This window comes from Dipodomys spectabilis, unplaced genomic scaffold (genome assembly GCF_019054845.1).
Source record: "Dipodomys spectabilis isolate Male_0828 unplaced genomic scaffold, ASM1905484v1 ptg000157l, whole genome shotgun sequence".
NCBI lineage: Eukaryota > Metazoa > Chordata > Mammalia > Rodentia > Heteromyidae > Dipodomys > Dipodomys spectabilis.
Window position 1 is genome coordinate 24,111,219 of NW_024870834.1, and position 21,591 is coordinate 24,132,809.

Genomic DNA, 21,591 nt, shown 5'->3' on the forward strand with positions numbered 1-21,591 from the left:
TCATGGGGCTTGAGCTCTGGGCCTGGGCATTGTCCTTGAGCTCTTCAGCTCAAGACCAGTGCTCTACCATTTGAGCTACAGTGCCACTTCCTATTTCTGGTGGTTAATTCTGCCCAGGCTGGCTTTGAACAGCGATCCTCAGATCTCAGCCTCCTGAGCACCTAGGATTACAGGCGTGAGCCACCAGCGCCCAGCTTGGCTTTGATTTTTGGAAGCCATTGGTTGTACCATCTACTGAACTAGGGGTAAAGTCTTCCAACTTGGCACAATTAAGTATGGATTAATACAAGACTGTTCACCCTGTGTGGTTCATAGCTGGTCATAAAGGCAGTTCCAGAAGAGGCATTTCAGGGAGGGGGGAGGGATTTCTGTCCCCTTGTCATCTGCCTCTGTGTGCCTATTCAAACCCTGAGGCAAATAACTGCTCTCTTTCCTATCTTTCTCCATCCTAACAAGCCATGTCATTGGTGACTGATATGGGCAGATTAGAAGAAGCAAGCTAGAAAAGAATTCTACAATTCTACAATTCTCATGTATGTTTCCATGCCTGCATTCTACTTCTGAGAGCCTGAGACCATGGATCTTGCTTTGACTCTTGTAAGGGGTTTTGTGTGTGTGTGTGTGTAAGTTCACCAAGTGAGTCTAGCCAGGCTGAGAAACCACTGCATTCAGAGAGGTGCATTTTAGATCAGAGTGGCTGAGTATCCCCAAGTGTCACTGACAGTAAGTAGGTTACAGGTCACAGTTCACCTGACCCAGAGCAGGTGCTCAGTCTGGGCTCCCTGAATTAAGAGTAATGGAAGGACACCCTTGCTTCCTTCAGACATACCCACTCTCATAGACCTGAGTGGTGTCTCTTCAGACAGAATCCCAGCAGGTACAATAAAGTACCAGGTGTCTCAGTCACCTGCCTTGATCTGAAGGATTTCCCTGCCCCCACCCCCCATATGTGAGTGCTTTTGGCTGGTGCTTCTGCAGGGGAGGTAGACACTGGAAAGCTGAGTACAGGTATTTTTCAGGAGTAGACTCTACTTAGTCCTGGTGCAAGGGTATGGTCCTGAGGATGCAGACTTGAGCCCAGATCAAGATTATTCTCACACATTTTCTTGGTTGCATGTAGATTGTTAAAGGTAAAAAATTTGGGAACCATGGTATAAATTTTAGTAAAATACAAGGGTGACATAAAAAAATCCAGCCTTCTGATGAGATTCCACCTGCCTCTGCCAGAATTCTGAGGGCCAGTGGAGCTCGTGGAGTTTTATCACTTGCTACACACACACACACACACACACACACACACACAGGTGGTGCTGGGAATTGAACCCTGGGCCTCAAGTAGACTAGACAAACTCTCTCACTGTGCAATATCCCAGTCTCTGAGAAGAGTTTGAATCCTCATCTGCTCTTCTAATTTAATCTAACCTTGTAGGGATTCTTTGTGGATGTAGATGTATATGTGAGTGGTGTATAAATGTACATATACATGTGAATCTGTGTGCATGTGTATGAGTGTGTGTATGTGTATGTCTGTATTAGCTTCAGCACCCATAACCTTTGGCTAGGGACATAGGGGAGAGAGAGAGAGAGAGAGAGAGAGAGAGAGAGAGAGAGAGAGAGAGAGAGAGAGAGAGAGAGAGAGAGAGAGAGAGAGAGAGGGCCTACTGGCCTGGCTCTTTAGTGAATGAAGGTGATTATATAATCACAGACCTCAAAAGACCACAGCAGAGGAGGGATGGGTTGGGATGTCATGGGATGGGAGTCTATGTGGCTTCTTAGTAGGGAATCCGCCTCTTGCCAGGCCTTGCCTCACCCCTTCTCTCTGCATCCTTTTGTATCTGGGCCTCTCTAGTTGTCTTTCTCAAGTGCAGAGTTGCCCAGGTGCTGTGGCCCTGGCTCTGCTCACAGACCATTTTGTCTACTATTGCTCCCCTTCTTTTCCCTCCAAGGCTGCTGTACCCCCCTTCTCAGGCCAAGGGCACACTCCATGTTTGAGAGAGCAGAAGGGAAGTTCAGGGCAATAACAAGGTCTAGTTGAGTGATTTACCCAACCAATTACATCTAGACAGTTTACCAAGTGCTCCCACTGCATTTGGTCCATCTTCAAAATAACCTTGTACAATGGCTGATTGTATGTGTCAGCTAGACTGGACCACAGAGGTGCCCAATCTTACAGTCGGAACGTGATTCTGGGTGTGTTTAAGGGGTTTGGATAAAATTAGCCTTTGAATCGACAGCCTGAGTAAAGCTAATAGTCTTCCCTGTTGTAGGTGGGCCTCCTGCAGCCAGTCAAAGGCTAGAACAGAACAAAGAGGCTGACCTGCCCCCCAAGAAAGAAAGGATTCTTCCTGTCTGCTGGACTTAGTACTGGAACATCAGCTTTGTTCTGCTTTTGGACTTGTATGGAAGCATCATCTTTTGCTGGATCTCGAGCCTGCCAGCCTTCAGAATGGAGCCACACCAGCAGGTGTCCTGAGTCTCAGCTTGCTTACTGACCCTGCAGACCTAGGGATTTGCCATCCTCCATAAACGCATGAGCCAATTCCTTATAATACACACAGATATATATACACATGTATACACACTCTCAAAGATACTGCACATGTATAAGCATGCACACAGGTACACACACACACACACACACACACACACACACACACACACACACACACACTCTGATTCTCTGGAGAGCCCTGACTAATCCACCATGCTGCATAGCTAATATCCTCAGTTGACAGATGGGAATGTGTTTCCGAGTGCGAACCACAGATGTGTGGCTAGCTCTGAAAACTATTCTATAGTTTATTCAAGGTCAGTGTCAGTGTCATTGATGGAGTGAGGACATAAGGCAGACTTAATTCCCTTAAGTTACATAGTGTCCTTAAGGACTCCACACTGCTCTCTTTCCTCAACACGGGGGTCTCCTTGAGACCTCAACCTTAGAGGCAGGGGTGGCTGCCTCTCCTAGGCTCAAAGTCATCTATTTAACCCTGAGGACCCTGAGAAAGTTGAGTTTTTCATCTGGACTCCAGGCCCTTCCCAACCTGGTTCCACATTAAAATATGCTGATAGAGGTCATTGATAAAGGTCATTGATTCATTTCCACTCAGGTAACCCTGCCCCAGCCTCTGGCAGCACTATCTGCATTTGCTCAAACAGTTCTCTCCCATCTCTTCCTCCTTTCTCCTCAAGTCTCTGGCATTTTGCAGCTCACCTGTGCAGGTAGAGCCTTTATCAGCTCTCTTCCTCAGCTGACCTAGTTAATGGTGATATCTTCCTAAGGGAGTTGGCCCAATAGATACTGGTGAGTGAGTTAAACACAGACACTGGCCATACCTGGTTCTGCAGTTACCTCCTTTTTACCCAGCTGAAACCATCTCAGAAGCTGTGCACCAGTGGCTCATGCCTGTAATCCTAGCTACTCAGGAGGCATGAGGATCAAGGTTCAAAGCCAACCTGGGCAGAAAAGTCTGTGAAAGTCTTATCTCCAATTAACCACCGGAAAGCCAGAAGTGAAGGTGTAGTTTAAGTGATAGAGCACCAGCCTTGAGTGGAAAAAACTAAGAGACAGTACCCAGACCCTGAGTTCAAGCCCCAGTACTGACACCAAAAGAAAAACAAACTACCACATGAACAGAAAAAGCTGGAAGTGGTGCTGTGGCTCAAGTGGTAGATTGCTAGTCTTGAGCAAAATCAGCTCAGGGACAGTTCCTAGGCCCTAAGTTCAAGCCCCAGGACTGGCAAAAAACAAAACAAAAACAAAAACAAAACATCAACAACAAAAAAAACCATCTCTCCCCACAAAGAAGAACCCAACTGAGAACCTACGATATTCCATTTTGTTGTCAAACTGCAACCATCATTTTGGACAGAAGGCTCTACTGTATCTCCCCATCTCTTTTCTCAAAACCTTGAGAAATCTCCTGCCTGTAAGTTTGTTTCTAAAACATATCTGGAAAGGGGGTCTGTCTATCTTTCACATTTTGATCTGCTGTGGTTCTCAAAATGTTTTGAAGATTCTTTGGGGGACAGAGTAGATTCCTTGGTTAGAAATTGGCTTAGTTTAATGTGACAGCAAATGAATCCTGATTTATAGGTGATGGAAAGAAAGAGGGAAAGAAAGGAAGAAGGAAAGAATATATGAAGGAAACCAATAGCCTTTGGCAACCAAGTATGAATGTACATAGATGGTAAAAAAATTTTGTGAGAATGGCTTTTATTTGCAGATAAACTACAAATGGTACCTCTGGGCCACCAGGAATAGAGGGACCAGCAATTGCAGCAAGCCACATAGCAGCTATAAGATGATAGGTATCCATTGTCTTCCTTCCTTAGCATTTTAAAACATTTTAATATATTCACTGCTAACAATACTCCTGCCTGGTTTAAGTCTGAGGAGAAGCAGGCCCCTAGAGGGATTCCTCAGGAGTGTGGGCCACAGAGGGAGACAGGACCACAGCGGGAGACAGGAGGGCCTTTGAGAGCGGGCATCTTCTCCATGAGGCCTCTCCTCAGGGCAGCTCTCGGTGAGGCCTTGCAAACATAGTCCTAAGCTATGCCAAGACAGAGTTACAGGGGCTGTGGAGGAGGGCTTTCCAGAAAGCACAAAAGAGGGACATAAAAGGCCCGTGGGAGGGTGTGTTAAGCGACTATGAGGTAATGTTCCTAGAACTTCAAGCTCTCTGGTTAAAGGACCATGTATCTGTGCATTATTACCCTATTTCTTATTTGTGTCTGTAATAACAGCTGACAATGGAGACTGCAAAGGTCAACCTTGGGGCTCCTGTTGCCTAACGTGTTCAGTAAGGGTTGGAGGCAGACATGAGTTGACAAAGTTGGCTGTTGATCCAAACACATTTCAGCTGGCTGAGGTGGTAGAGGCCTAGGAAACTCCAGATGTGGTTAATCTCCTTTGGGTCCCTGGCTAGGAAGGCAGCTAAAATTTAACCTGAAGACATGTAAGGTAAGGTATACAGAACTCATCTTGGTATCTTTTAGGAGATATAAGGCTCAGGTAAAGCCCTGAAAGGCCAAGGCCAGCCATGACTAGTAAGTACTGAGCTAAGGGAATTTCAGCAAGCAGTTTGTTGATGGAGAGAGGCTGAACACTTGAGACCCTGAACAGTTAAATCTCACCTACTATTAGTCTGTAGGATACAAGCAAGAAATGTCACCTTTTTCAGGAAAAGAAAAAGAGACTTGCCCTAGGTCACTGTCACTCCATTAGATAAAGTCTGAGCCTGGATCCGAACTGGAGCTCTGAGCTCTAGTTCTAAAATCTCTACCTTGTCTGTAGCCCTTGTTCAACCTGTAGCAGGTAAACAGCAGCCTCGCAGCCCTCAGATGTGGGGAATGAAAGGACTGGGACCACCCAGTTCTCATTCCCTGCTGAGACACATGGGAGATAAAGGCACAGGGTTTGAAGTCAGGTCTTGGTTATCTCATGCTGCTGATCCTTGATTTTCCTCCTCTGGAAAATGGGTAGTATTCATTCCTGTGCCCATCCACAAAAGATGGTTGTACATGATAGAAGCAAAGATCTCTCTCATGGTCTCTCAGGGAGCAAGATTCATCAACAGCTCCACTCAGTGTGCCTGAACAAAGTGGGTAGGGACAGAGGAAGGAAGTAGATTTAAATCAGGCGTACCAATAGTTGCTTGCTACTTACCCTCTGATGACCATAAGCTAATTTCCTCAAACTCTCTAGTGAAACTGGAATTTTCTTACTGGTAAAATTGTTCAGTGTAAGTAGCACACATACATGAAGGGTATGGATTTATGAATTGGAAATAATAAATACAGAGTATGACACGGTAGGCATCAGTAAAGTAGTACCATCATTTTCAGGAGTGGAGTCAAATCACAGAAGAGGTGACATTTTACTTAGGTTTGGAGAGATGAACAGAACTTTAAAGAGAGGAAACAGACAGCAGGACACAGGCCAGGAACCACGTTATATTCAACAGAACAGCACTTGGAGCTTCAAGGGAAGGACTGTGTCAGGAGGAGAGAGAATGGGACCTGGCAGAGCTTAGCCTGGTCCCCGATGCAAAGAAATTTGGTCCTTATGTAATGAGGATCATTGGGGGATTTTGAACTTAAAATATAAATTGGCATTTATAAGATATGTTTCATTAGTGTTTCATTTTTATTCTTTGCTTTCTTCCTTTTTTTTTTTTTTTTTTTGCCGGTCATGGGGCCTGAACTCTGGACCTGGGCCCTGTCCCTCAGCTCTTCAGCTCAAGGCTACGGCTCTACCACTTGAGCCACAGTGCCACTTCCGGCTTTTTCTGCTTATATACTGCAGAGGAATCGAACCCAGGGCCTCATGCATGCAAGGCAAGCACTCTACCACAATGCCCCCTTTCCTCCTTCCTTCCTTCCTTCCTTCATTCCTTCCCTCCTCCTTCCTTCCTCTCTTTCTTTCTTTCTCTCTTTCCTTCCTTCTTTCTTTCTTCTTTCCTTCTTTCTTTCTTTTTTTTGGGGGGAATCCAGTCATGGGGCCTGAACTCTGGGTCTGGGCACTGTCCCTCAGCTCTTCAGCTCAAAGCTAGCACTCTACCTCTTGAGCCACAGCGCCACTTCTGGCTTTTTTCTTTTTGTTTATGTGGTGCTAAGGAATCGAACCCAGGGCCTCATGCATGCAAGGCAAGCACTCTACCACTGAGCCACCTTCCCAGACCTCTTTCTTTCTTTCTTTCTTTCTTTCTTTCTTTCTTTCTTTCTTTCTTTCTTTCTTTCTTTCTTTCTTTCTTTCTTTCTTTCTTTCTTTCTTTCTTTCTTTCTTTCTTTCTTTCCCACCTCTTTCTCCTCTTCCTCCTCCTCCTTCTTTTTTATACAAGTCCTCAAGGCCTAGGTACTGTCCCTGAGCTTTTGGAGGCTGAAATCTGAGGATCACAGTTCAAAGCCAGCCTGAGCAGACTGTTATCATCAGAAAACCGGAAGTGGCGCTATGGCTCAAGTGAGCTGAAGAGCTGAGGAACAGCACCCAGGCCCAGAGTTCAAGCCCTACAACTGACAAAAAAAAAAAGCCATTATAATAGCTATCACATAATAGTGATAGACTTTGAAATAACCAATCAGAACTGTATTGGTTGTAAGCAACAGAAAAGGAAATTTTTATTAGATGTGGTGGTTCTAAAAGATGTTCATAAATTCTTTGATATAATTGTCTTCAAGAGATAGACATTGATTCCCCTCCCTTGAGCATAGTCTGGGCTTGGCTACTTACAAATGGAGGTGACAATGTGTGACCTCAGAAAGGGCACTGAGATTTCCTCTTGATGTTTCTAGAATTGCTTATCAGTGCCATGTGATGAGAACATTCAACCAGCCTAAGAAGAGCCCATATGGCAAAGAACCAAAGCCTCCTGCTACAGCTGTATAGGGGGACACAATGGATCACTTCCTGCAGGCCTGGTCAAGCCTTCAGCATTCTTGCTAATATCCAGTCAAGTCACATGGGAGACTCTGAACCAGAACCATTTTGTTTCTGCTTCTCCCAAGTCCTTGACCTATAGAAGTGGTGAGATGCCTGTTCCTGGAAATGGCTAAGTTTTGGATTCGATTTTTATGCAGCACCAGCTTATTCACAGAGAGATTTAATTGCTACACACAATTGAGAAGTCAGGAGGTAGGAACAGCTTGGGTGAAAGGGATCAACAATGTCATGAAGACTTCATTTCTATTTTCTTTGATTTATACTTTTTAAAGGTACTGGCTTCCCCCACTCCCCAACTTCCTTGTAGTGACTCCCAAAAGCTGCAGGTGCATCCTTATTGCAGGGATCTCTAGGGGGAAAAGACTGCTGTCTCTCCTAGGAGAGTGCCATCAAGAGGCTCATTGTGTGTCCTTTATTTCTGATTGGGTTTCATGCTCATTCCTAACCTAGTTGCTGTGCTCTGATTGGCTAGGTCAGTTGTTTGTCCTGCCTTGGTAGTTGGGGTGGGGTCAATTCTACCTGAAGCTTTGGGACTGTGTCTCCCCAGAGAAATATCAAGGCACAGTTGCCAGGAGGGAAAAATGGTTGCTGGGCAGCAAAACAACAGGTATCTATTATCCCTGCCTTTGTATTGTACTTTTCAGCTTAGATTTCGTATGCATTATTCCCTGCTAGCCACTATGACCTGACTGCTCCTGGACTGTTCACTTCCTGGTCTCATGCATGTCTTCCAGGCCATCTGTGCAGTAAGACCTTCCCCTTTCCTGGGCTGGGAAGGTGGCCTGGGTGTTGTCCCTCAGCTCTTCAGCTCAAGGCTAGTGCCCTACCACTTGAGCCACAGCACCATTTCTGGTGTTTTTCTGCTTATGTGGTGCTGAGGAATAGAACCCAGGGCCTCATGCATGTGAGGCAAGCACTCTACCAGTGAGCCACCTTCCCAGCCCTCTAAAAAGTTTTTGATGAGAAAAGAGCAGAGGGAAATATTCCTATGGTATGTTCCCACCAAATGAAGGTTAAGTGATGCTCTGATGCAGAAATTCAGACAGAGAAACTGGTAGGAAATTTGAGGCAATGCTTGGCTCTCTGTCCTGCAGGCATCATGGACGCAGAGGAACCACCTGCTCACTCACAGTTAGACCTCAATCACTGCTGGGAGTAGCAATTTAGTTTCAGTAAATAGCAACTGTCACATTTAAATTAATGAAGCACATCTGAATCTTACTGGTTTTATAGTTTCTTTTAAAACAGAAGCTGTAAGCTTGTTTTAATTGTTGATGGTAAGCCTTAGAGAGGTTTGCACCTCCTTTTAGGTTTGTACACATTGAAGAAACATTGAAGCAAAAACTAAGCAGCTTTGTGAGTATTTGTATCCTTTGTAAAAGAGACCGTGCTCTTTAGTAGTCAAGATGGCAAGCAGGGCCTTGATATAACAGCATTTGAGAGGCAGAGGCAGGAGGCTTACAAGTCTGAGAAGTATAGAAGTATAATACTGAGTTTCAGATCAGCCTGGGCTACACAGCGAGACCCTGTCTCAACAAAAGAAAGCAAGTCAAAAAAGTGCAAAACACTTCCCAAAGTTTCAAATGCTCTTTTTTTGGTGCCAGTACTGGGTCTTAAATTCAGGGCCTGGGTGGAGGTCCCTTACCTTTTTCACTCAAAACTGGCATTCTACCACTTGAGCAGCAGCTCCACTTCTGGCTTTTGGTGATTAATTTAAGAGTCTCACAGACCAGGACCGGTGAGGGCTGGCTTCAAGCTTTGATCCTCAGATCTCAGCCTCCTCAAGCTACAATTGTAGGCATGAGCTACCAGTTCCTCTTATCTCTTGTTCAGAGATGAAGGAATTTGAGAAATTGTTAGGAGAAGGCCCAGAATTCAGAATTTCACAACCAGGAACTTAAAGAACCCCCTCCAAAGTCCAGCTTCTTGTTTTGCAGATGAGTAAACTCAGCCAGGGGACTGAGGACTCCTGACCCTAGGGTTCTTTCCACAACCCTATTCTGCTTCCCACTTAAGCTATCCTATCCCACCTCCCACCCCACAAGTGGCTTGGACAGGTCTCTAGGGATGAGCATCTGTAGAAGACTAGAGGCATCTAGTTGCTACAAGTTCCCTTGTTCCTCCTCCCCCTGCCTAGACTCTGTTAGGCATGCCCCCACCCACCCGAGATGGGAGCTGTTACTCAACAGGAATTCCCAGCCTTGATTCCAGTGTTTGCACTGGGATTTGCTAGGAACTAGAGATGGGTGAGGAGAGCTCCCAGCCCTTCCTGGAGGACTCAGCTGGGACAGTTTTCAACCATGGCTCTCTTGGCTCCCAAAATAACTGTTGAAGTTGGAGATGTCTGAGGGTACTGCTTGGGTTTTATCCCTGGAATTTGGGGGAGAAATGTAAGCATGATCTCTGGGAAAGAGGGTGCCAGCCAGGCCAGATGTTGTGGGCAGAGCGTGGGAACCAGAGAAAACTTGTCTGTCTATTCCAGGCCAGCCTTTCAGTAGAGATCCTATAAGAGGGAAACTGTCCCCACCCCCAGAAACCTAGAGGGAAGGGAGGAATGGCCTTATGGAAACAGCTCCAAGCAGACTGGTGGCTGAAGGATTGGGACTGCTGAGGCTGCCAGCTGGTGACTGGGACACATAAGGGAACAGCACTTTCCAGCACTGGTTTCTCAGGAGGCCAGAGAACTTGGGAAATGCTTATGTACACTATGACAAAATGCTGCAGCCCAAGACCTGTTACAGGTTGATAGGGAAACTGAGGCACCAAGATGGAATTAGATTAAAGCCCTATTTCACTTAACAAAGATTAAACTGGAGGTCAAATAAATCAGAGTTACAAATAGTACGCACTAGGAGTGCTGGGAACGTGAATCTTATTAGTCAGATTGCTATAGGGAAGGGCATAAAACTGGTGTATGGCTTCCTGAGCCAGAGGCCTTAAGAAACCATATAGCATATTTTCCCTACCTCTATCTAGCCTTCCATAAAAACCAGGTGAATATCACTTACCTGAAGTGCTTGGGATATGTGTGTCGGTACTAGTGTGGGGGTTGGTATCAATGTCTGAACTCAAGTGCTATCCTTTAGCTTTTTCATTCAAGGCTGGTGTTCTACTACTTGAGCCACAGCTCCACTTTTAGCTTTTTGATGGTTAATTGGAGATCAGAGTCTCCATGGACCTTTCTGCCCAGGCTGGCTTAGATCCTCAGAGCTCAGCCTCCTAATTAGCTGGAATTATAGGTGTAGGTCACTGGTGCCCAGCCTGCGATTTCAGATTTTTATCCCCCTGAATTTGGAATATTTGAATATGCATAATGCAATGTCTCAGGGCTGGGCTCTAAATCAAAATAAACAATTGCTTTATGTTTCTTATATATGCTATGCACATCTTCTGAAGGTAACTTTACAAAATATTTTTTGTGCACTTGCATTTTGCTGTAATCCACCGCATGAAGTCCAGTACAGTATTTTCCACTTATGATGTTAGGTTGGCAATCAAAAAGTTTTGCAATTGAAGCAAATGAAGTTTTGCAATTTCAAATTTTGGATGTTGAGATTCAGCTTGCTTGCTCTGTGCTCTGAGGACTTCTGTGCTCTTAGTTCTTAGAAGAGCCCATAAGGAGCAGGTTACTGTCACTATGAAGGTGAAGGAAAACCTCCTCCTGTGCTTTCAGAACTTCCAGAATCTAGTAGATTCTATTTATCTGTGTCTTCCCACAAGGCTTTGCAGGACCTTTTCAGGGCACAGAAAAGGAGGTGTTCTGCTGTCAGCCAGGCCCTGTGCTGCCACTTTGCCTTCTTCATGTCACTTCATAACAGTCCAGTTCATTTTTATCCTATCAGACTCTACGTGTTGCTAACTATCTGTTGGCTGAATTATAGGGAGGAAGCCCTTGCTAAGAGCTTGAGTTTGGGAAGGAAGAAGGCTCTTTTTGAACCTCTCAGCATGCTAAGTTCACAGCAACCATGATGCCTCCTTCTTTCCCAAGCAGAGTGGCTCATTTGCCCCAGAGCGAAGTTCTTCCACTAATAGAGCACCTGTGGCTCTCTGTGCGACTTACCTGAGCAGCTGCCCTGAGCAAGGTAATGGATGAGGCTAGAGAAGGTGCAGGTTTCTGGAGCAGCTGAAAGTCTGGTGGAAGAAGGGGCTCATTCTCTTCCTTGTGACTGACTTAAGTAAACTCTCACTTCACATCGACCACTGAGTATGTATACTGGCAAGAATACTGCCCAGAATCTCTCTTTCTTTGTCAATGAATTCAGAGAAATCTGAAAGAGGAGTGGGGAAAAAAGGTGAACTCTGGGCATCTGAGAAAAGGAGTCAGTTTATTTCCTAGAGGACACTTCCTACTTTGCCTTTTCCCTTCAAGATATTCTGTTACTCTATTTTGACTGCACTGGGGGTTCTTTTTCTTCTGTTGTATGCTGGGACCAGAATTCAGGGCCTCATTCATGCTAACTGTACCTCTACCACTGAACTACATACCAGACCCGGGGGTTTATATTTATTTATTTGGAGACAGGATCTCATTGTGTTGCTTAGCCTGGTCTCAAACTTGTAGATTCAAATGATCCTCCTGCCTCAGTTTCCAAAGTAGCTGGACTACAGATATGTGCCACCATGTCTAGTCAGGGGTAGGGACTTTTTTTTTGGTACATGTCCTATGACTTGAACTCAGGGCCTAAGTATTGTCTCTGAGTATTTTTTTGCTCAAGTCTAATGCTCTAGTCTTGGCTTTTTGGTGATTAATTGAAGATAAGTCTCTTGGACTTTACTTTCCCAAGTTGGCTTCCTCAGTTTTCAACCTCCTGGGTAGCTAAGATTACAGGCATGGCCACTAGCACCTGGTTCTTTAAGAAGTTCTTTTTTTTTTGGGGGGGGGGTCCTGGGCCTTGAACTCTGGGCCTGGGCACTGTCTCTAGGCTCCTTTTGCTCAAGGCTCTACCACTTGGGCTACAACACCACTTTCAGCTTTTTCTGTGATTATTGGAGACAAGAGTTTCACAGACTTTCCTGCCCTGGCTGGCAAACACTACAATCTTCAGATCTCAGCCTCCTGAGTAGCTAAGATTACAAGCATGGGCCACCAGCACCAGGCTCTTTAAGGAGTTCTTGTTCTTTACCCCACATGTATATCCAGTCCCCTCCCTAGTGCTGAGGATTAAACTCAGGATCTTATGTATGTAGTCTATCATTCTTCAAGGTGGCCATAACACCCATATGATGTCTATGACATCTGTTCCCATGAAATCAATGCAGTTAAACTTTTTGCTGAATAATGGAATCTGGACGTTTGAAGGGCACTTCAAGATCAGTGTGTTCAGACTCTCATACCTTTCTTTCTGTTCCATCTCAATTGGTTGTACTTTCACTGTTCACCAGATTGCCCAAATTATAAATCCATAAATAAAGCAGTTTTTCAACCTCAGCAGAGAAGATGTATGATTTTCTCTCTGATATTGGTCTTGATCCTCATTGTTTGTTTGTTTGTTTGTTTTTTTGCCAGTTCTGGGGCTTGAACTCAGGGCCTGGGCACTGTCCCTGAGCTGCTGGTTTTTCTTTTTTCTTTTCTTTTTTGTCAGTCATGGGGCTTGAACTCTGGGCCTGGGCACTGTACCTAAGCTCTTTCTTTAGCTCAAAGCTAGCACTCTTACCATTTGAGCCACAGCTCCACTTCCAATTTTCTGGTAGCTAATGGAGATAAGAGTCTCACAGACTTTCCTGCCCGGGCTGGCTTTGAGTAAATAGGATCACAGGTGTGAGCCACCAGCACCTGGCTTCCCTGAGCTTCTTTTGCTCAATGCTAGCCCTCTACCACTTGAGACACAGTGCCACTTCTGGCTTTTTCTGTTTATGTGGTATTGAGGAATCAAACCATCAAACCCAGGGCTTCATGCATGCTAGGCAAGCACTCTACTAATAAGCCACATCCTCAGCCCCACCCACTTCATTGATAGATATTATTGATAGCATATGGATGGGCCATCCATATGATATTTCAGGGCATCTATCTTCCTGTTGTGGGGAGTCTATACTGTTCATTGTGGGATGCCAAACATCATTCTCAATCTCTATGTCTCTCAATTTTATCTCCTAAGAACATCTTTTCCACTCATCTCCATTCCTAAATGGACGGTTGCAACAGTTTTGCAACCTACCATGCACCTTCCAGCCAGCCTGGTCCCTTATCCTCCTTTTCCTGCCCCCATGATGCTCACTTTATTTAGCACAGGCCACCTCTGCAGCCCCATCTCTTGCCCTTCCCAGCCTTGGATTTCTGGTTCAGCCACATGGAGATGCTAGGCATTTTTCTGTATACCACACAGTTTCCTGCCCCTGTTGTTTCATTCCGCCTGGAATATCCTCCCACTCCTTCTCTCTCTGACTCTCATTCCTTAAGGCTCACTCAAGTTTCACCTCCTTCTTTCCCATGCAGCTCAGTGCCCTTTTGTGGCTTAAGATACTCCAGCATCATCCTGCTTTTGTGTCATTGGCTCACATTTTCTTTCTGTGTCTTTCTCTGTATGGGGCAGGGTTTGTGGCTATCTCTTTTCTTTTCCTCCTTTCTGTCTTCCTTCCTTTTTTTCTTTTTCTTTCTTTCTCCTTCTTCTTCCTCTCCTCTTCCTCCTCCTCTTCTTCTGCTGGTCCTGGAGTCTGGGCATGGACTCTGTCCCTGAGCTTCTTTTCTTCAAGGCTAACACGCTACTACTTGAGACTCGGCACCACTTCCAGCCTTTTCTGAGTAGTTTAAGAGTTTCATTGACTTTCCTGCCTAGGCTGGCTTTGAACAGCCATCCTCAGATCTCAGACTCGTGAGTAACTAAGATTATGGGCATGAACCACCAGAGCCTGGCTGCTTTTTTTTTTTTTTTGTCGGTCATGGGGCTTGAACTCTGGGCCTGAATGCTGTCCCTCAGCTCTTCAGCTCAAGGCGATTGCTCTACCACTTGAGCTACAGCACCACTTCCGGTTTTTCTGGTGGTTTATTGGAGATAAGAGTTTCACGGACTTTCCTGCCCAGGCTGGCTTTGAACCTCGATCCTCAGATCTCAGCCTCTTGAGTAACTAGGATTACAGGCGTGAGCCACCAGCGCCCGGCTCCTGGCTGCTTTTTCATCTCTATATTCATAATACCTAGCACCATTCCCTGACACACAGATGGTGCTCAGAAAATATTTATTGAGTGAATGAATAGATACAGCACCATCATTACCCTTTATGTTCGGTTTAGAGCCATAGTTCAGCAGTGGTTATAAAAGAGTCCATAAATCTGCTGTCTCTGGCTCAGAAGCGGTGCTTCCTCAGCCAGGGACTTGTGGAAGGCACAGTGCTGATGTGACACTTGCATAAACGTGTGTGGGTGACTAATGATGCGTGGACCAACACTGCTGATATCTGCTTACACCAGCAGCAGCTGCCTTCTCTTTCCAATCAGAGGCACTCCCCCCCGCCCCCCCCCCCCACACTTTGTCCATCTTGGCCTTTCAAGTGTCCTAATTCACGGCCCTTCATGTCAGTGAACATCTTCCTCTAACTCCTTCACTCACACTGACTGCTGGATGGACAGCTTTCTGGTTTATTTCCCCCTTTACCCAGCCATTCATCCTACAAATACAGTTAGAATCTCCATTTTCACATTTTAGAATCTGCAATTCAAACCCACTAGGGTTAGAAAAATATCCAAGGCTGGAGGAATGTGTTCCTGAACATGTGCACTTCTTCTTCTTGTCCTTATTCACTAAAAGATTAGAGTATAATGAATGGTTCACATGGTATTTATATAACATTGGTATTCTTTTTATGCGTGTATACTGGTACTGTTTCTTTTGGGGGGAGGACTGGAACTCTACTACTTGAGTCACAACTCCCTTCTCTACTTTTAGTTTTGGTGGTTAATTAGTGGTAGGAGTCTTATCACTTTCCTGCCTGGGCTGGCTTTTGAACAGTGATCCTCAGATCTCAGTCTCCTGAGTAGTTCGGATTATCAGTGTGGACACTAGCACCCAGCAACATTAATGATTATAAGTAATCTAGAGATGATAAAGGTACATGCCTATATCCCTATTTTGTGCCATTTTGTATGGGGTATTAACATCTGCAGATTTTATTATCTATGGGGCTCCTAGAACCAATCCTCCTGGATAGCATAGGATGACTATAAATTAAGCTGTACTGTGCTAGGTGTTGAGGACCAAACTGACATATCTATTGTTCATAACATAGTCACTGTTCACGTGTTATGGATCTTCAGGCTCCGTCCCCCACAGAAAAGCCAACCCACACGTGAAGCCTTTCCAGGATCCATCACTGCTAAGCCAACAGGTTTCCACTCTCCTTTTACTAAACCCAAGGAAGTACCAGTTCTGTCAATTTCTCTTCTGATGACCATAGAGGCTTCGTTAGGCCGCGGAGTTCTGAGCCTGCTGTTTCTCGTGGAGTTCAGGTCTTTGTGCCTCAGTTTCTCCATGTGTTAGGTGTATGCAAATGGGAAGGGACTGTGATGTAGGTAGATCACTCAGGGCCTCTCGAGGTTCTGTTTTCTGGATGGTGTCAGTATCTGTAGGAGGGGGAGGAAGGTCATGACCATCCTCCCGAAGGTAGTTCTAGCTGAGCCAGTGGGGACACCGGGAGTCCCCCAGCATAGCCGCCACCACGGAAGCCCTTGGCAGAGCAGTCCCCTAAAACCCAGACAGCTGGCCATAAAGGACCCTGTGGTGGGGCCTCTGAGAACCTTTTGCATCTGCAAGGGCAGGGATCAGCTGGGTCAAGCCGGGCGGGCAGGCGGGGCAGGGGGTGGTGGCAGAGCCAGGAAATTCTCAGGAAATTCCTTTCCACAGCTGCCCTCCCCACCGTGTGTGTGTGTGTGTGTGTGTGTGTGTGTGTGTGTGTGTGTGTGTGTGTGTGTGTGTGTGTGTGTGTGTGTGTTGCCTACCAGGTTCCCTGGGAAAGAAAAAAATAAAATAAAAAAGGAATGATCCTGGGGTCTCCTGAGTCCCTTCCCAGCCGGGCCCAGGGTGTGGGGCGCACGTCGGAACGCAGCCACGCCGGTGGCACCCGAGTTCGGGGCCTTCCCGCCGGTCAGGAGTAGGTCCAATCCCCGGTGAGCGCGCTGCGGCTCGGTCCCCAAGCTCTGGGAGGCGTCCCCCGTCTTTGGTCCCCGTTCAGCTTAAGCCGGTGTCACATGAGCGGCGGGGGAGTGGGAACCCGGGGAGGGGTGGGGGCGTGCGCACCGGGGAGGGGTCCCGCCCCCCGTCCACCTCGATGCACCGCGGCCCGCCTGACGGATGCCAGGAATTCCCAATGAGAGGCGAAGGGGGGGAAGTTTGGGCAACTCGGCCTGGCCAATGGAGAACCTCGGGAGGGCTCTGCCCCTTCCCCCGCCCCGCCCGCCCGCCTGCCCGCCCGCCTCGGCTCCCGCAGCGCCGCGCGCGAGTGGGTCCTCCTCAGTCGCTCAGTGTGCGTGGAGATTAGGTCGGAGCGCCCGCCCCGAGGCCGGCAGCCGTCCCCGAGCTCCCGCCGTCCGCGTCGCCGCCTGCAGCGGCCTCGGCGAGCAGCAGCAGCGGCAGCAGCAGCAGCAGCACCGCGGCGGAACCGGGCGCGGGGGAGCCAGCCCGGCGCCGCCAGCCCAGCCCTGCCCGGCCGACTCCCTGCGCACGCCTGGGCAGCCGCCGCCACTATCGCCCGGAAAGAAGGTGGAGGAGGAAATCCAGTCCCTGGCACGCCAGCACCATCATGGACCATTATGATTCTCAGCAAACCAACGACTACATGCAGCCCGAAGAGGACTGGGACCGGGATCTGCTCCTGGACCCGGCCTGGGAGAAGCAGCAGAGAAAGGTTAGCCAGCGGCTCCCCCTCGGCGCCCGAGCCCCCAGCCGGCTCCCGCGTCGCCCGCGTCGCCCTGGGGCTCCGGGCTCTGAACGGGTTCGGGGCGCGCACGGGCGGAGGCGGGGACGGCGAGGCCACTGAGAGGTGGGGTGTTGGGTTACCGGCGCGGGGAGGAAGGGGAGGGGGCGCCCCAGCCCGCAGCCCGCGAACTGCGAGCCCACGGGGAGGCAGGTTGCCTGGGTGTGTGTGTGGGGGGGGGGCGCCCCACAGGCCGTCCCGGGGTTGCCGCCACCATCCCGGCGCGGGCCGGGATCGGAGGTGGTGCTCTGAGACCCCCCCCCCCCCCCCGGCCTGGTGGCTGCTGGGGATCTATTTCCCCTCCCTTCCCCGCCCCCCTGGCCGCCTCCAGATGGCACACGGCACGGCTGTGCGCTTCCGGGGCCGCCCCGGGCTCTACCTGAGGGGCAGCCACGGGGGACTCTGCCCAGCAGCCCGGATCCCCGGGTGTCCAGAGATCGGGTGTTGGAGGGATTGGCTCCTGCCCATGGGTCTGCCTGAGTGTGGCCGGGGCCCAGAAAGCTAAGGGGGAGGGGGGCCATGGGGGCGGGGTCAGGACAGTGAACCGTTTTTTATTGCTTAATTCAGTGGGTTGCTCGCCGGGAGCTTTGAGTCTGCGTCCCGCTCCACCGACCCCCCTCGCTCTTTTTCCTGGAGAATAGCGAGTTTGGGCAGCTTGGTTGGAGTTGAGGGGCTCTGGAGTGAGGGACGGACTCCGGAGATCTTCGGGGTCCGTCGCTGGGGATATCGGCTTAGCCATAGAGCTGTGCCCCCGGCTCTGTGCGCAGGGTTGGCGCTTCACTACCGGGGCTGGGCTGGGGACCTTGGCGTAGTGGACCGGGCATAGTGGCTAGTGGCAGGAAGAGGCCAGAAACCATCTGATTGGGGAGGGAGGTTGCCCCAATCTTGCCGCGGCTTCCTGCCTGCCTGCTCAGTGAGCCCTTGCCCCAGGCAGCCACGTACCCCGGACCCCCCCCTCCTCGCTCCCATCCGGTTCCTCCCCGTTTCATTACCCCCCCTTCATTTGGAAATGGGGGGGGGGGACAGGATGGCGCGTCCCTCTGGATAGTGCGGTTAGGGCTGGGCTTGAGGGAGAATGCTCATGTCCAAAAATGGTAACATTCATTCCCCTTTTTAAACTTAAAAGGGGGGGAGTTTGAGAGCCGACTGAAGTTTTTTTTTTTTTCCCCATCCTGTATTAGCTCACTCAGGAATCCTAAGGCCTGAAACGATGCCCTTTTTACTCACTTCATCAGACTAGCCTAGGTAATTTAAAACATACGGACAATGGGCTTCCTTAAAGTGGCGACCCAGACCCCTCGACTTCTGCTCTGCCCAGAGGAACACAGCCACATCCACATCTTCAAAGAACTGAATAATTTGTAATGTGGCACTTGTTTAAGCTCACCCTCCTCTTTCTTTTGACCCAGTCTGGTAGAACTAGGGGGACCCTATTGCCACTAGCCCCTCACTGGCTGAATTTATTTCCTAGACCCATTGGACTGTTGGAGAAACTAAAAACTGAGCAATTGGGAGATTCCCAGGGAAGACAAGCAGGAGCTCTTTTATTATGATGATTATGATTATTATTAATTTTTAATTTTAAGGTGAAAATAGCTTTTAAATTAGGTAGGAGGAGTTGGATTAGAATCTGGAAGTCTCCAGACCTCTCATTGGGAGTAGAAGAGACATGCTGGTGGAGAGCCTAACTGTGCCCAGGAAGGCAGGACTGTTGAAGTTGCCCAAGAACCAAACCCCAGGAAGGGCAGTGAGATTCAGCTCCTGGGAAACAGACCTGAGTCCCAGCCTACAAGTAGTTCCCAGCATTACAGAATGAATGAATACACACATGCACTAAATGTATTTGGGAGAACTCTGACTTGGTGGAAACAGGTCATATGGGAAACTTGGCCATCTAGGGGGCAAAATCTAACCGTGAAAAGAGCTGACCATGGCTGATGTGTGCCAGGCTCTGTTCTGATCACGTCTCCTTGATTGTCGCAGTTGTTACTCTCACGGCTCTGTGAGCCAGGCACGGCAAGAAGATGAGGAAACCAGGGCCAGAGAGGGGAAAGTAGCCACCCCTGAGTCCCTGGCTGTGTGTAGTTAGGCTGGTATGAAGCTAGGGGTAGGTGACTTCCACTCACTTGGCCCTCCTTGGTAAAGGAGGCAGCCGAGGCTTGGGCCTGCTATCCTAAGCCAGAGCTTCTTGGGATTGGAGCAACCTACAACTGGTTTTGATAGCAAAGATTGATGTCAACCCCTACACCAGGCTTGACAGCAGAGGGACTGGCAGGCGGCCCTGTGGTTCTGAATTGGAAAATATGATCCAGTTTTTCCCCCTGTTATTCTCTGTTACTTTTTGTGGGCCTCAATTTCTTCATCTCCAGAATTTCTGCCTTTCCTTATTATGTAAGACTTAAAGCAACTTATCATTTTGGGCATTCTCCCTACTGACCAGAAGAGTTGAGTGGACTCAATGGGACTAGGGCAGGAAAGTGGGCAGAGCTGGTCATTTCCAAGGGCAGGGGGAACAGGGGAGAAATGAGGGAGATGGGGAGAAGGATACAGTGTAGCCTTTTTCATGGGGGGTGGGGAGGAGAAGAGCTTACTTTTAACTCTGGTATAACCATGGCTATTTATGGGACTTGCAGCAAGTCATTTACTTCTCTGAGCTTTTAAAAATTAGATGATTTCACAAATGCTTTGTGAGCCGGGACTGAGCCAGGTCCACGTTGTAGGTGTTATAAGAAGGGCACTGAGCAAGATAGACCCTATTCTTAGGTCACTTTCCTTAATTTTCCTTATCTATAAGTGGAATGCATTTCTGCCTTGCCAGTCCCCTAGGGCACTTACAGGTTCCAATCAAATGATGCAGTAGGAAATGCTTCTTTGGTGGAGATAGAGCCTGATGCGGATACAGGTAGAAGTCTGAGCAGGCAGGAGGCATGACTCAAGATGCTGTGTGGGGGTGGCCATGGCTTGTCCCTCTTCAGAGAATGCTTCAGTGCAGAGTTCTTGGAGCTGGTTCCTATGCCTCTAGAGGCAGATGCAGTTATCAGGTGGGTGGGGCATGTGGAGTAAAGGAGACACCTGTTCTTTGCCAGTGTTCACAGGTCAGCCGCTCTTTCCAGGATGATCATAGCTGCCGTTTCATTCCCTCACATAGATCTCACTCACACCTTTACCTATATGTGTATGGATATGAAGGCATCAGGCAGGCTGGAAAGAACATTGACTCGGAGTAGGATCCTGCCTCTATACTTTTTTTCCTCCAGACATGTGATCTCTTTGAGCCATAAATCCTTAGCTATGAAAATGACCTGAGATGTGTAAAATGGTGCTTCTGATGTCGAGTTGTATTTTCTGTCTTTCTTTTCCTGGACATTCTGGTTGAATGTGTATTCCCACAGGTGTCAGTCCTTAGACTTTTTTTTTTTTTTAACATGGAGAAGCTTAATCAATATTTGTTAAGTGAATGGCTGCTGACACAGAGAGCAGCCTTGGCGGGTGAGTGAAGGTGGCTGTGGATAAGTTCCAGATCCTAATTCTGTACCTTTGTCAGACTATGTCCCATGAAGATACCCTGCCTTGTTTATACTCCATTGAGGACGGTGAAACAATTGCTGGAGTTAACCAAGGACCCTGGGCAAGGCGGAGGACTGTAATGTGAGGAGGGCCCACCATGGAAAGCTTATCTGGAAAGGATGCTTTTAAAGCCAGAATGATGAAACTGGAAGGAGGAAAGCATTGGCTCTCCTTTTCTCAGATCCCTCTCTATTCTATACTCCTGCCTGCCTTATCTCAGGCCAAGTGTCAACAGAACTAGGGACCCATTATATCCTGTTTTCTCTCCTGAATTCTTGGTGCGTAGCACACAGCAGGACTGTTTTAGGTGGCCTGGCTAAGAAGTGTCACTGAAAATGGGGTGAATGGAATCATGCATAGTTTGATCCCAACCCTAGGCTGTGGGAAGGAATAGAGGTGATATGCTTAATGCTCCAGATAAGGCACCTGGTCTAGGGGCTGGCTATATCCTGGCTCTAACTTCTGTAGCTAAACATGCCCAGGCACACAAGGGATCAAATCTTGGCTTCCCTGTTGACTGGTTGTGGTGTTTTGGGCAAATCACATTCCCTCTCTGTGCCTGATAATAGCATCAGGAAAATGGGGAGAGTGTTTCCTGCTTGGTATAGGTATGTGGTGTAAATGAAGTACTGTATGAAAAGATAAGACATACCAACTAGCACATGTTTAATGTTCAATAA

The 21,591-nt window shown here is 47.9% G+C and overlaps 1 protein-coding gene across 4 annotated transcripts in view; it reads left to right on the forward strand.

Annotated features, from left to right (window-relative positions):
• The first annotated feature begins 16,936 nt into the window (after positions 1–16,936).
• Actn1 (actinin alpha 1) overlaps positions 16,937–21,591 on the forward strand; it is a 103,427-nt gene continuing 98,772 nt past the window's right edge. For 2 of the 4 annotated variants that reach the window (XM_042692543.1, XM_042692544.1), the window contains exon 1: positions 16,942–17,275. In XM_042692543.1, the coding sequence (XP_042548477.1) occupies positions 17,171–17,275 (105 nt within the window). In that variant the 5' untranslated portion in view covers positions 16,942–17,170. Of the gene's footprint in view, positions 17,276–21,591 lie in introns of all 4 variants that reach the window. The other 2 variants (XM_042692545.1, XM_042692546.1) reach the window with 2 other exon arrangements.